Source organism: Lepisma saccharinum, chromosome 7, assembly GCF_977018435.1.
Source record: "Lepisma saccharinum chromosome 7, izLepSacc3.1, whole genome shotgun sequence".
Lineage (NCBI taxonomy): Eukaryota > Metazoa > Arthropoda > Insecta > Zygentoma > Lepismatidae > Lepisma > Lepisma saccharinum.
In genome coordinates, this window is record NC_139235.1 from 68551207 (window position 1) to 68567012 (window position 15806).

Here is a 15806-nt window from a genome sequence, read left to right on the forward strand (position 1 = left end):
AAGGCCCAAAGTTCAAAATTTGTCCAGAACAAGTGGCAGCAATTAACACGCCATTTATAAAATAAACTACACTTGATATTTCAGTTGTCGTTTTTGTTCATTTGTGTATGCATAAAGCTATGACATACTTGAATTACAATTGTTACTATTCAAATTCAGGATTTTTTTTGTAGGCTAGCAACATTGCCACTCTTGTACAGTGTTTTTATTTTTTTTGCACAAGTAGTATTAGCCTGTTTTCAATTAAACTTTGCATGGTTGTAGGAATGTCCAACTGCTGTACTACATTTTTTCATTCACTTTGGTCTATTGGAGGGGGGGGGGGGAGGTTACAATTGGCATGCTGTATGCCAATATTTTTTAAACTTCAATTTTCTTCTTCTTCCATTAACTATTGGAAGGCACAATGTATAAATTTTATCTCCACTAAAAGCCATGTTTTTAAAAAAGAAAACAAAAACAATATCATCTCTCTATGACAATTAGTTCTAGAGCTACAATTTTTATTTTTGGTACTTCACGACAAGTTTAAAAAGTGAGTCCGCAAAGAGTTTACCCTCGCATGAGGCTCCGTCCGCTAAAGGTTGATATTCAAACTTATGCTATTTTCAACAATATGTTAACGGATTGATGACGATTATTGAGTGTGAAATATTGATAGTCATGTTCTTGCTAGAGTAAGCTCAGGAGTGTCCAGCCTTCACATTAAATTAAAATAGGAATAAAAAAAAAAAGGCAAGAGAAGTAATGACTTGGGAGTTATAAAACTGCACATACATTGTTATCACCAGCGGTCTTGCATGAAGGATGCACATCACTATCAACAGTGTAATACTGGTCCCAAGTCTATTTTTCTTTAAACACTTTCGATTTTCCTTAATGAACAAGACTGACAAAGGAACTTGGCAATGGATCCAAAACATCAGGACTATTAAACAACTTATAAACTACATGTAAGTAGACACTTTTTTCTTTGTTAATATACAGGATGAGTCAGAAATATGGCAACACATTTGAAATAAGTGTAGTGTGTTACTGTCAATGTAGATGGAATGGTGAATGGTATATTATAAACTTGAAACTTTATTGTTACATTTCAGGTAAGGGTCACGTGCCTGAGCTTACATCATTAGCCAAGATGGCGCTGAACACGCAGCGGCAAGTTACATTTGCAGCGTGGGAAATTCTATTCCAGAATGAATCATGAGGGTCATGTGCACAGCAATGGACTTAACGTAGCGGTAGTTTTCTCCACTTTCCCAGTCGACAGCAACAACGTTAGTTAAAATCAGGTCTTGCCAGTCTCATGATCATCCTGGTAGGGAATTGCCAATGCTGCAACTGTAACTTACTGCTGCATGTTCAGCGCCATCTTGGCTAGTGATATAAGCTTGGATGCTTGATTTATTTGAAATGGACAAATGAAGTTTCAAGTTTAATATACATCTCACCATTTTCCTCTACATTGTACAATAAAACATTACATTTATTTCACTTTGTATATAACCTGTGGATATGTGAACCTTCATGAAATTATCATAACTCTCCACAATGTCAACATGGAACATTTGATTCAAAATCAGCACGCAAAGAACATATTTAAGTTATTTTCTGTCACTTTTCTACCTCTCTAGGCTAACTGCAACAATGAAAATTCATGATACAGTTGAAACTGCTTTATATGTAACTCAGTTCTGCATAATTGTTTTATACGTAAATTAATGTAGGTCGCGACAAGACATAAGTTAAAAACGAGTTAATTAAACCTTATTTGTAAATTGTACATAATGCATTTATACATAATTTGGTGTTATAAGTACTAATTTACGTAACCAACCAACAATTGTCACAAAAACACAAGGCGAGTTTCAAATGTGAAACAGGATAAGCAGCATGGTAGCGGGCTGTCTCGAATTGCGAGAAAGTTTAGCATGGCATGGCGGTGTCACAGAGGTGGCACGTGGCATGGAATCAGAGAAAGATTTGCCGCAGTTGATGAGAACATGACACACATTTTATCTTGAGTAATCGCGAAAGTACGCACTTTAAAAAGATGCCGATAGCTGATGTTTCCAGTGTTCCATAATAAAAACAGAACAGTGGTTCCTTCAATGAACGTTTCTAGTTGCTACTGGTTGTCCATGGAGAGCAGAAAGAGGAAAAGTTACGTGCTTGAGCAGAAAGTAAAATTTATACAGGAAGTGGAAGCTAATCCACTTAAAACTGCCACACTTTGCACAATCATTAGTAAAATAAATGCTATTTTAGACAATTTTTTATTATTGGGTAGTAAATTTAACACTTTATGACAGAAATAACCTGCATTATATCTTGTTCCTCAAAATAGATGCAATTACAGTATTTTACGTTATGATATGACATGATATCTAAAACTGATTTGTAAGTAATTCTCAGTTATACATATAATTTTCTCTTCACCTTGACATACTTATAACTCAGGTTCAACTGTATATATAATAGAAGAAACACTTACGCTGAACACAGGATTCGACTCTACGATTCTGCCCCACAAGAATGGAAATCATTTTCATTAACCATCCTCAATAATGAAAACTACCGGCAACTTACCTTTGGCAATAACATTTCTTCTGTTCCTTGATCATATCGTAGTATGATTGTTCACACTCTGGCTCTGACGATCTCACCAAATCTAATAATCCCGATCGTTGCAAGGCTTTTAAAACATAGTGATTGTTGTTCAGTCGGAACACAGCCCTCAAGTACACATCATTGTAAAGATCGCTCTTGCTCACCAAAGTGAGGTTCAACTGAACCAGTACCTTTTCTGAAACATAACATGGAAAAAAATTGATAAAAAAATTAGATTTTGTAAACATTATCTGCAGAATATTTTTACTGGGGCTGATTGATTGATTTTGGTATTATACACTGCTTTTCTGCCACTTTTGTCCAATTGCAAAGATAACAATTAGTGGTGATACGATGAAATTGGTGAAAGTAGAATCACAAACATACAACACAGAACAAAAGTCCCCACATAAGATGATACTGGTGTGGGTGTAGGCACCACAGCCTCGTTAGTCGTATTGATTGAAGTTGAATTTGGTAAAAGTTGGGCATTGTGAAACAATGCCTATGAAATCATACAGCTATTCTTGTGATTTTGTGCTCCTCTCTTTATTTTCAATATAGCAAAACATTCAGAAAATGTGATTCTTTCTATTCCAGTATCAATGAAGTGCTTATACCAAACAATAACTGATCCAATGTAAAATGCAAATGTTCCATGAAGAGCACAAATTGTTCGTCCTTAACAAATAAATACAGGGTGTTCATAAAGTCCCGGTACCATTACAATGTACATTACATTTGTAATGGTACTGGAACTTTATGGACACCCTGTATATTCAGGTGACTGCAATATAACACTTTGAAGAAACTGCATGTGTAGATATTTACTTTAGAAAACATAGATGTATGAATTACATTCATAAAAATAACAAAATGGCAGAATTTTGCAGTTATTTGTAGAATTATTGGATAAGTAAAACTAACGTTACTTTTACCGATATCATGATTTGCCTATACTGGCCAATGCTGCTAAAATACTCATTAATCTGTCCCATTATTGAAATAAATTTGCACAAAAACATAACCGTTAAGGCAGGTAAAGAAAATGCATTAACTTCCAAAGTATTCAGTATTGTTCATGCCTATGAAAGACATACACTTTTAGTGTTGTTAGATAGATTGATTGATTTTAGTATTATGGGCACTTTAGCACACAGGCTATATATTTTCAAACAAAGTCAGGTTTTAGAAATATAATGCCTAAATTCCTTTGAAATTTCCAAGTCTTGAAGTCTTCAAAAATAAATCAATTTGTAGGGGTGAACACATAGCGTTACCATATGGTAACAGGGCACAGTTCAAAAAAGGAGAATGAAAATTTTCAAGCAATGATTCAAAATTGTTTTTTAGTACATATCAACAGATATTGGACTAAAAACAAGAAAAAAATTTGACAAAAAATAATTCATGTGTTTCAGGGTTAAAGTGATTTAAATCAGTATTTTTTTTAAATCACTTCATTTAAATTTCAATTTAAGTCGATCCACCTTGCTTGCAGTAGGAGAATAAAAGAAGACTGAAATACACTGACATTGGATATTACAAGCATACATGCACTTAAGACTTCAAGAATATACCTTTACTTACTTATGTACAAACCAAGAAGTGCTTTGTTCTTATCGTTTTTCCCCTGCATCAGTGCAAGGGCATTTCCATACACAGTATCCTGTGCCAGCATTCCACCAATTGTATCAACATAATCGAGAAGTTGTTCCAGAAACATCAGAACATTGCTTGTTAATTCGTGGACTGTCCCATCCTTAGGCAACTGAGTACTTGGATCATTGCGGATGCTGTCTATGAAATCCTCTAAAGCCTTTGCACCCTAGAAATAAATAAATATATTAGGAATGAACAGATATCAAATTTGGGCAAATTTATCAATACCAATAACCTATATTCTACCAATCAGATATAGAATTCAAAAGGTTCTTGAAGAATGTGAATGCAGGGTGGCTACTCTAGGACCATGATAAAATTCAAGTATAATTCCCGGTTTTCAAGGCAATCTTTCCAAAAATTCAAGCAGATGTATTCTCTATTTCAACCTTACGTATTATCACCTCTCAACATCCACACACAAATATCTTCATAATATAAAGGATCTATGTGATTCCAACATCCAAAAATTATAATTCAATTAAATAGTATACGTAATATAATTAAAATATTTAATTTAAGGTGCTGAGTTTCTATTTACAATCAAAGGAGGAGGAGGAGGAGGAGGAGGAGGAGGAGGAGGAGGAGGTGGTGGTGGTGGTGGTGGTGGTGGTAGTAGTAGTAGTAGTAGTAGGAGGATCATCATCATCATCATCAAAGATGTTATTATCCTTGTAAATTATGCAAAAAAAGGGGGTAGAAGTTGCTGCTAAAGCATTTGTGTTCTAACAAACAATTTCAATTATTTTTTCTCCACACGGGACAGTAGTTTGGATCCCACTTCAAACTGTAGGCCCAGTCCCGATTAGCCTTTCTGTGCATAAAGTGGACTTAAAACCACAAATCAATCAATCAATTTTACAACATTTTTCATATAGATAGTTCGGCACCCAGGGCCGACTCCTGCCGCCTCCTAGCTATGGTTATAAACTTGATAAGACTAACAAAAGCAGGAATTGCGAGCAAAGCGAGCAAGAAAATTTTATGAAAATAATTTTTATTTGCATAAAATGTGAATACAATTTGGATTACAAAAAGTTGTAATTTTTCAAGTCTACGGAGAAAAATTCGAGTAGAATTCACGCATAATTCCCAGAGCCAATAATTCACGCATAATTCCCAGAATTCAAGGAATTCCCGGTGAGTAGCCACCCTGGAATGGTAAAATATTGAACTACATTGTAAGATATATACACAGTGCGGCAATTTGAAATCGAGACTGCTGCTGTAAAAAATAAACAAGTGTTCATAGAAAGTTACTTACCTGGGGTCGTTCAAAGTCGGACCCTCCTGCATCCACACATCATTGCACCCTGCCTACCAGTGCATGGAAGGATTACTGGAATTTGTTTTGTGTAATGCTGTTTAAAATCCTTGTCATAGCCCTCTTGATGGTTGGTATGTCATCGAAGTACAAACCTTTGAGTGCAGATTTTAGTTTAGGAAATAGAAAATAATCACACACAGCCAGATCTGGTGAACAGGCAGGATGCGACAATATACGGATTCCCTTTTGGGTCAAAAAGTCCTTCACAATCACAGCCTTGTGACTTGGGGCACTGTCATGAAGCAGACATCAGCTAACATCATCCTGATACTCGGGCATCACATGTGTTATTCTTTGCATCAAACGTTTCATAACCTCAAGATAAAATCCAGCAGTAAGAGTCTGTCTGTGATTTCAGTCTTTAGGAATGATTGTCCTCTTCCGGTGTTCTCACTGTCCTAGCTGCACCCGGATACTTGTTATCTTCAATTGACTCCCATCCTTCAATCCTTCATGTGAAACACCTGTGCCATTCAAATACATGCATAGAGGATAAACAATTGTCCCCATACACTTGGCTGCAACATGTGAATTGTTTCCATAGCAGCTTTACCCAGGCATGCACAAAACATGGTGTTTGCTCTTTGTTCCATGTTGGAATCGCGACGCACTTTCACGACACATGCCCACACTCAACAATGCCACATGTGGCAATGTCACTCAAGGTCAACGAGCTCTGCACTAATTAATTGTTCATGAGATACCCCTCACTTGTTTGCACCACAGAATGCTTGCACAGTGGTACCACCTACCGAGGAAACTAAATCAGTCTCAATTTCAAATTGCCACACTGTGTATATAGATACATCAGATCGGTAAAATTATCAGTAAATTTTACTTATAACTGATATGCCTATATCGGCCAATACGAATAAAATACCAATTAACATGTTCCATGTCTAAAATATATAAATAAATATGAGAGAACATACAAATATTGAGGCACAAATGTTCAATGATATTTAAAAAATTTAACAAGTACTATGAAAATTAATAACAAAAATAGAAGTTTCGCCTTCTCTTCTACTCAATTGTCGGACTGTGTATCTCGTAGAAAGAGAGAGCTTTACCCATGTTTCTACATACTACAGGGTGAGCGAGAAGTCGTTGGACTGAACATTTAAAATATAATTTTCAAAGTTGGTTCCATTCTGTACGCCGAAACGTGCACGGCTTGTGTGGACAAGCCTTGGGAAAGGGAGGTGCCTATTTTGAAAGCGAGGCTGGCTTTGGAACTGCAGCAGTGGCTGTTTGTTGACCACGCAGTGCAAGATGGCTTTTAATCACGAGAAGCGTGTTGCTTTGTTGGAGGCTTACTTACAGCTGAAGACCAATACTTTGTGTGTGGAAAAGTGGAGAAGACTGTATCCCGATGAATATGTTTTGTTCCTGAAATTTGCTATTTATTGTTATTGTTATTATTACTATTATTAACACAGATTTTAGTGCAATATTAAAAAAGAATAAAGAAAACAAATGCACAAATGACATCCTGTCAGTTTTATTGAATACAGGAAGATACATCCTACATTGTGCATATTCCAATCTGTTGAATTTATAAATAAACAGCAATGAAAAAAAAATTCTCAGTTGAGTCCGGTGACTTTTTGCTCGCCCTGTACAATAGTGATGGTATACCACAGAATATACATTTTATTTGCATGTATACTGCAAGTATGTTGGTGGATCAGTTTAATGGAAGATACAATGGAAAGAAAAGGCCCGAAATGGGAGATGGTGTACAAGACTTTAGTCACCGAGGGAAATCATGGAAAATAATGGTGAACGGTAGATTGATGACATGAACCTCCTGAAATATTCTCAAACACCCTTAAAATCTGGGGGAGGGGGAAACTGAATTATTCATTCATTTCAGAGTTCCCTTAAAAAAAAATGTTCTCTAATAACTGAAAAGTAATGTGATGAATAATACTTACTGTCCCATGTAACGTGTTGAGAATGGATGAAAACTTTGAGCGGACATTGATATTACATCCTTCCACAGTTTTCTCAAATTCTGGTCTCATGGAAAGCAGGTGCTTCAGAATGGGGAACACAACTAACACAGCTGCAAAATCATGCCTGTTTATGCATCTTTTTGCTCGTGATGCAATATTCTGAAAAATAAATGTGTTATGCATATGTAAATATTATCTTTAATATGAACACCGGTGAAAGCTTAGTTATTACACACAAGTACAGGCATGTATATTTCGTTTTAGAGGGAAACACGAAATGTGAGATAGCACATTGTAATATAATTTTTTTCATGTTTTTGAAAGGTGTGATGTGCATTTCCTACCATATTTTGTCACAAAATAAGGCAAAATGAACTGCAAAATGCAAAGTAAACTCAAACACGAAATTTAGAGTTTATTTACTGACGTGACACTTTCTGATGTCTGATTTATCATATGAGTTATGCAAATCACGGAAAATTGATTAATTCTGCTCTAAATATCTAAGAAGCAAAGATGGCCTGCTTCACACAGTAATGAACTTAATTATCTGATAACTATACATTAATGTACTATTAGAAGGAAAATGTTTATTTTGTGTAATAAGTGTAGTTTTTAAAACAAATTTAGGATTATCTCACCACTATTATAACACCGAAATGTGTCCAGTTTTTGTACCGAAATCTTGATACTTTATTTGCCATAAATATTTGGCACTACACATAAAGCATATATTTTTAGCTATAAATATTCAGAAATACCCTAAAAATTTTCTCAAATATCATTATAACACATATATTAACTGTTGGTTTGTTAATTAATGTCAAATGTCAAACTTAAGTCATGTTTCATGAGTCAGAATATCCAGATAGACTTGATCACTCATGAGTTCTTGCTCACCATAAATAAGTCATATTTTTGTGCACCATAATTGTAAAGTTATGTCTTTCTTGTGGGAAACATGGAGAATAATAAACATTTTTTTCCTAACTAAGGAACTTTTTTGGAAATTTTTGTGAAAAAAGCATTTTACTTGCTTACATTTATATAGTTTTTCTTGTATGTACGCATTGCTTGCATTGTAGAATCATTTCTCTTGTAGTTTACGGTTATTACAAGCATAAGAACACAGTTTTTCGTTGTGACGTTTCAGAACACACGCTCCCTTCATCAGACATTTATTTTTAGTTTGACTAAAGATACAGTTATAACAAGGGTTAACAATTTTTTAAACAAAAAGAATCCATTATACAATGGATGTTGTCAATTTTACATTGTTGTAATGTAACAACTTAATTGTGAAAACAAGCAGTCTGTTTTATTTTCATTTCAGATAAAAAAAAATTGATCATATTATTTTTTATTTAAAAATTATGAATCTCAAATATCATCAGGAAATTCAAAGTCATCATTGCTTTCACAAAGTTTCTTGATGTTTTCGGTTACATTAAATGTTAAAGATAGTGGATTACTCCATTTATGAAAAAGAAAACTCCATATTGCGTCTATGTTACCATTTTCATTATTTAATTTATTCCAGTGTTCTTATGCAATGAAGGGAGCTTCTTTGTTTAAAAAATTGTTAACCATTGTTATAACTGTATCTTTAGTCAAACTAAAAATAAATGTCTGATGAAGGGAGCGTGTGTTGTCCTGAAACGTCACAACGAAAAACTGTGTTCTTATGCTTGTAATAACCGTAAACTACAAGAGAAATAATACATTTACATGTTTGACTACCTTGAAGCAGGTGAAATCAAACACGTCGCACAAACAAAATTTCAAACCAACCTTTCAACCACATCTGAAGATAATCATCAATATTTGCGGCAATCTTTATTTCACTTGACACACTACAATACACAACGAGGGTCATTCAGAAAGTAACCGCAGTTTGGCTGTAAATAAAAAAAACCTCATAGATACAACAGATTTTAAGTTTACATCTGAAAGGTACAGTTGTCCTCTGTTTTTCAACATAGCTAACTAACTAACTCTCTAGCCTTCTTAAAACCGAAGGTTCATGGCTGCAGCAACACAGGCCTTCCATCTTTCCCTATCTTGAGCAAGATCTATATACTCTTTTCCATCCTTACCGATTTCCTTTAGGTCCATCTCAACATTGTCCCTCCATCTTCGTCTTGGCCTTCCTACAGGTCTCTTACCATCAGGTTTCCCAACAAGAATCCTGTGAACTCCTCTTTCCTCTCCCATTCGTGCCACATGGCCTGCCCACCTAAGTCTTCTTGATTTAATTATTCTAATAATATCTGGACATGAATATAAATTATGTACTTCTAAATTATGTAACCTTCTCCACTCACCTGTCTCCTCATCCCTTTTAGGTCCAAATATTTTCCTAAGGATCTTATTTTCAAATACTCTCAATTTATGTTCCTCTTTCAATGTAAGGGACCAAGTTTCACATCCATATAATACTACAGGCAAAATTTCTGTTTTGTATATTTTAACTTTTAGTTTCTTAGATATTAAACGAGAAGACAAAAGTTTATGAAGAGAGAAGTAACATGCATTTCCTGAATTAAGAATACTTTTTATTTCCTCTTTAATATAATTTTCATTTGTTAATATTACTCCTAAGTATTTGCATTTGGAAACTGGTTCGAACGAGTTGTTATCAATAATTAGATTTTGATTATTACCTAACACTTGGTTTCGGCCTGTAAGCATATATTTAGTTTTCTCTTTGTTAACTTCCAAACCTATCTCTTTAACAGTTTTGAAAAATATTTTAGCATTATTCTTAATTGTATTCACATCATCCCCCAGTAGTCGCCATGTAAATTCAAGCACTTGTCATAGCGTTTCATCAACTTACCAATCCCTTATACATTAAACTCGGCCGCCTGGGAATTCAACCAACCTGTCACAGCATTTTGAAGATCCTCATTGTCAGCGAAATGCTGTGCCCCAAGCCACTTCTTCATGTGAGTAAACAGATGAGAATCAGAAGGAACCAAGTCCAGGCTGTATGGGGGATGATAAAAAAACGTCCCATTTGAATTGGAACGAAAGGTCTTGTGTTCGCCGAGCAGTGTGAGGAAGTGTGTTGTCATGCACGAACACAACCCCAGATATCAGCAGACCGCGATGTTTGTTCTGGATGGCTCTTCTCAGTTTCTGCGAAGTGTTACAGTGGATTTCAGAAGTGATTGTCATACCACGTTCAATGAATTTTTGCCCAAAGAAATCTTATCACTCCGCATACCTCGCATTTGGTGGGATTTTCAATTGCAGCACACATTTTGTGACGTTATAACCAGCACACGCACGGCATTACGATACTCTCACTAGCACAGCTGGAAGCTTACTGAATCACAGATTGCATGATGTAACAACGGTTGGGTTCTGTCCACTACTTCTAGTGCCATGCCACAATGGTTACTTTCCGAATGACCCTCATAAAAAAAAGTTGTTTTCGACTCTAAAAAAGCGACCTGCACAACCATGAAGACATTTGATGTGAAAATTAACAAAGTATCCAAGAGACGGAAATATCTATTCAAGTTTCCTTCCCTTTTCCAACCAACCTATGTATTACCCTGATGATGGTCCTGAGATGGAGTTGAAAGCTATGTTTTACTTTTAATTTTGTTTGTCTGGTTGCGTGGTGTTTTCGATATTGCCTGCTTCAGTGCAAGGAATGTAAGTGTGTGTACATAGCGGAAACAAAAAAGAGACTGAAAGACAGGTTGAAGCAACATAAGGATAACGTAAGACTAAAGAGGGAGAAAAATGCTATATTCAAGCACACAAAAGAAATTGGACATGACATAGAATGTGAGAAGGCTAGGAAGATAGGGAGGGAGAAGATAGGAATAGTGAGGTAGTGGAAAGAGGCCAAGGAAATAGAGAAAAAAGGAGAAGAAGAAATAATGAACTATAATAGGGGGCTGAAAAGTCAACAAGCAATGGAGAGGAGTGTTAGAAAGAGTGGAAAGGATGAGAGAAAGGAAGGAGGAAAGAAGGAAAAATTTGAAGAAAGAAAAGAGGAGGGAAGGAGTCCAGGAGATAAGGAATCTGTCTATGTCCAAAAGTGGAGGAATTTATAAGGCACAGACCTGTCAATCACCTGTCACACTCAGGAATTCTTGACAGGAAATGTCCTAAGATAATGACTGGTGCCTTCCTGTTCTTTTGTGAATATTCCTCTGAAGAAGAGCCTGTTAGAGCGTGGAAACATTACGTTTTGATGTATATTTCTTATACTATAAAAGTTTGCTTTGGTCAGCATTTTAAAGTTTTATTTTTCTGTGCATAAAGGAACTTTAAAAAAAAAACTCATTGACTTGTGAGAAGGCACCTGTTGTCAGCACCTTTTTTTAAAAAAAATCAAATCTGTATATTTATGTGTGAAAAACTGGAAAATACAGTGTGTTTTTAAGTGGAACTTATGACCAGTTACAACGTCCAAAATTTGTAACATTTACACATGTAGAAAAAATATTAATTTACGTAAATACTCTGTATTTGTCTTATTCTAAATTGATTTTGCCAAGAACTGAAGCTGGAACCTTCACTGGTAAGACGGTGAGTCAACCACATTACACACACTGTCACAGGGGCAGCACATGAAACTCTGGGCTTTAATAGTAAAGTACACATGCAAACACATAAATACCAACACACACTACTGGTTGATTTCCACATAAACCAAACCAAATTTCACGAAGTGGAAAACTGTGTTGGCAGTAGCGATGGACAAACAAGAGCAAAATTCAATCCAGATATCCAAATTATTTGGGTGTTAGAATTATCCAGATATCCAGGTTATCCTAAATATCCAGATATTTGAAATAGCTGAATGTGTGCATTATCCAGAGGTTTTATTGTTAATCCGTTTTACTGAATCTCTGCATATTCTTTTATTCATTATGCTCGTATTTCTACCATACAGATTCTCTACAAATCTTACCTTTACCTTTTTTTTGCTTAAAACAGATCTGCATTACTGAGTTCAGTATAAATGCACAAAGTTTTCTGCCCCACCAAAAAACCTTAGAGATACAGTTTTCAATATAATATTCTTAGTTTGGTGTAACCATCCCTTATTTGGTAATATTTCCTTAATTTCGAACACAATTCTTACCAAAACAACTCACTGAACTTGAAAAAAGTAAATAGCAATATGAATACATAGATTATCTGAATATTCAGGTATCCAAATTATCCAGATAATTGAATAAGCCATTACATCCAAAATGGATATTGGATAATTTGAAATCCAGATATTGTGGCCATCCCTACTTGGCAGTAGTATAGAGATTATGAATTTTCCAGATATTCTTACGTAAACATCAATTTTTGATGATAACACTTTCATTTTGAATGCTCACACTTACTATAAAAATTTCAACTATGAAATTTAAAACACCACTTGGTAAAATAACAAATTAAGTTACAGCATTTTTTTGAAAACAGATCTGGACGATATTTTCATTTCAGTGAAATAAGTTTCCCATGGGGTGCACATGTTTTATGTATTACACTACACATACCTAATTACAATGTATCTGTGGTGTGTGTGCTGTACAGGTCATTTTCAACTAATCATAATACATAAACACATTTGTACAATGTATATAATTTTTGGAGTTTGAACAGGAATTATGGGGACATCACTAAGTATCCTAATTCAAATATAATGTAATTCTGGATGTTTAGCCCCACACTAACAAAAAATGCAGTGCAATATTAGAGGCATGCATATTTCATTTTTGTTGGAAACGCATGCTTTAATGTTACATTTTCATCCTTTTGAAAGGTGTGAGGTGCATTTTCGTACCATGTTTTGTCACGAAATGATGCAAAATGCGAAAGAAACTCTTTGAACACAAAATTTACAGACACGACACTTTCTGAACTCTGAATTATCCTGTGAGGTATGCAAATCATGGAAAATTGAATAATTCCGCTGTAAATATTTGAGAATCAAAAATGAACTCCTTTGCACATGAATTAGTCTGACAATGACATATATGTGCTATCAGAAAAAAAAAGTTAATTTTGTGTGAGTATAGTTCCTAAATGAAATTTACTGTTATATTCACCATTTTAACACCAAATGCCCTATTATATATTGTTTTCGATACTGAAATGTGTCCTTTTTTGTTGCCGATATATTGATCTTTATTCACCAAGTGCTTTTCTTAATTTCTTAATTTGAATTTGAAGTTTTGGGTGCGTCAACACTTAAAGGTTATTCTGCACCCGTCACGTTATACGGTGTAGCCCCTTACCTTATCCAAAACATATATAAGAACACAGTTGTACCATATATAAAATAACTGTGATGTTGTTAACTAAAATATAAAAACATTCTGACTTCGGTTAAAAGCTGAGGCTGTAAAGGGGCACTCAGCACACACAAGGACAAAATACAGGAGAGCACACACACACAGAAGATTATACTGGCCGTAGGTCCAGACGTCAGAGCCTCATTAATCTGCAAAATGCAGTCCAGGGTGTACTATGTGGAAGAGAGGTTGACAATTGGGTGTACTAAGTGCAAGGTTCACCAGTAGTGCAGGTGGCCCGGTTCTGCGCCCGAAAGTGGGGCTCGGTGGGACTCGCCAAACCTCAAAAACTCACTTTCTCTCCACGTTCCGCGCCTTATTTATTGCGCTGACGATGTTTCACAGCGTAGAAAACAGCACCAAAACATCAAAAACTCATTTTGATTATTTGGAGCTCACCAAAACCTCAAAAACTTATTTTTATTAATTGAGGTTTACCAAACCTCAAAAATTTTTATTTTCTCTCTATGTTCAACGCCTTATTTATTGCGCTGACACAACGTGATGAGTAAATAATGCAGTTTTTTTATTCTTGAAGGATGAATGCACCTTATCGTAATTTTCCAAGCCCCGGTCAAATGTTTGTATATCGTGACCTTTGTAAACCTCTCTCTCGGGAACGATGTGCCACACACACGCGCGTGCACGCCTATATTGTGACGCAAACAAACAAACAAATAATATTTTTTTTAAGATTCCTGGCCCCTAACCCCACTTCCGGTCGCTATTTTGGATTTCCGAACATAGGTTCTATTCATATTTTTTCTCACATATAGGCGTACGTGATGAATCCGCAAACAGATTTTTACTAAGTCTTACTGTTTCCAAGATAACCCCACTTCCGGTCGCCATTTTGGATTTCCGATCATACCTTCTATTCATATTTTTTCTCACGTATAGGTGTACCTGATGAATCACCAAACAGATTTTTCCTAAGTCTTACCGTTTCCAAGATAACCCCACTTCCGGTCGCCATTTTGGATTTCCGAACATAGGTTCTATTCATATTTTACTTACATATAGGCGTATGTGACGAATCCGCAAACAGATTTTTTCTAAGTCTTACCGTTTCAAAGATAACCCCACTTCCGGTCGCCATTTTGGATTTCCGAGCATAGGTTCTATTCATATTTTACTTACATATAGGCGTACATGACGAATCCGCAAACAGATTTTTCCTAAGTCTCACTGTTTCCAAGATAACTAGTAGTCCAATAAGCCCGGTTCTGCAACCGAAAATGGAGCTCGGTGGAGCTCGCAGTGTTGCCAACTCCTCACTCGAAAAAAATCACCAAGGTTTTTCTTGGTCTAACCTAACCTAAAGCAAGGAGCTGGCAACCTTGCTTGAGGCTCTTGTAAGGCATGAGCTCCATTTTCTGGCAGTGTTGCCAGCTCCTCACTCGAAAAAATCACCAAGGTTTTTCTTGGTCTAACCTAGCCTAAAGCAAGGAGCTGGCAATCTTGCTTGAGGCTCGCCTTAATGGATTTCTCTCGTAAGGCATAAGCTCTATTTTCTGGTAGTGTTGCCAATATTTTACTCGAAAAAATCACCAAGGTTTTTTTTTTTGGTCTAACCTGGCATAAAGCAAGGAGCTGGCAACCTTGCTTGAGGCTTGCGTTACAGTGCATAAAGCAAAGTTGCCAACCTACTGGTACTTTTGCCATAATCTTTTACAAAAAAGAGGGAGGAGAGAGAGAGAGGGAAGAGTTAAACAGCCGACAGCCTACCTACAGCTTTTTTTTTTGTCTAACCTAGCCTAAAGCAAGGAGCTGGCAACCTTGCTTGAGGCTTGCCTTACAGTGCATAAAGCAATTTTTGCCAACCTACATATACTAAACAAGGAGAGCCGGCAACAAATATGTACTGCCGTAAAAGAGAGAGAGATATGGGTGGATGGTAATATAGTATGTGCGTGCGTGTGTGCGTATAAT

General features: G+C 35.8%; 1 protein-coding gene across 2 annotated transcripts in view; it reads right to left on the reverse strand.

The window, feature by feature from the left end:
* Positions 1-15806, reverse strand: part of Exo70 (exocyst complex component 7) — a 79015-nt gene that overhangs the window by 16960 nt on the left and 46249 nt on the right. For both annotated transcript variants that reach the window (XM_083125395.1, XM_083125394.1), the window contains 3 exons: positions 7537-7716; positions 4201-4438; positions 2590-2806 (listed from right to left, as the gene is read on the reverse strand). In XM_083125395.1, coding sequence (XP_082981521.1) covers positions 2590-2806; positions 4201-4438; positions 7537-7716 — 635 coding nt within the window. The remainder of the gene's footprint in view (positions 1-2589; positions 2807-4200; positions 4439-7536; positions 7717-15806) is intronic.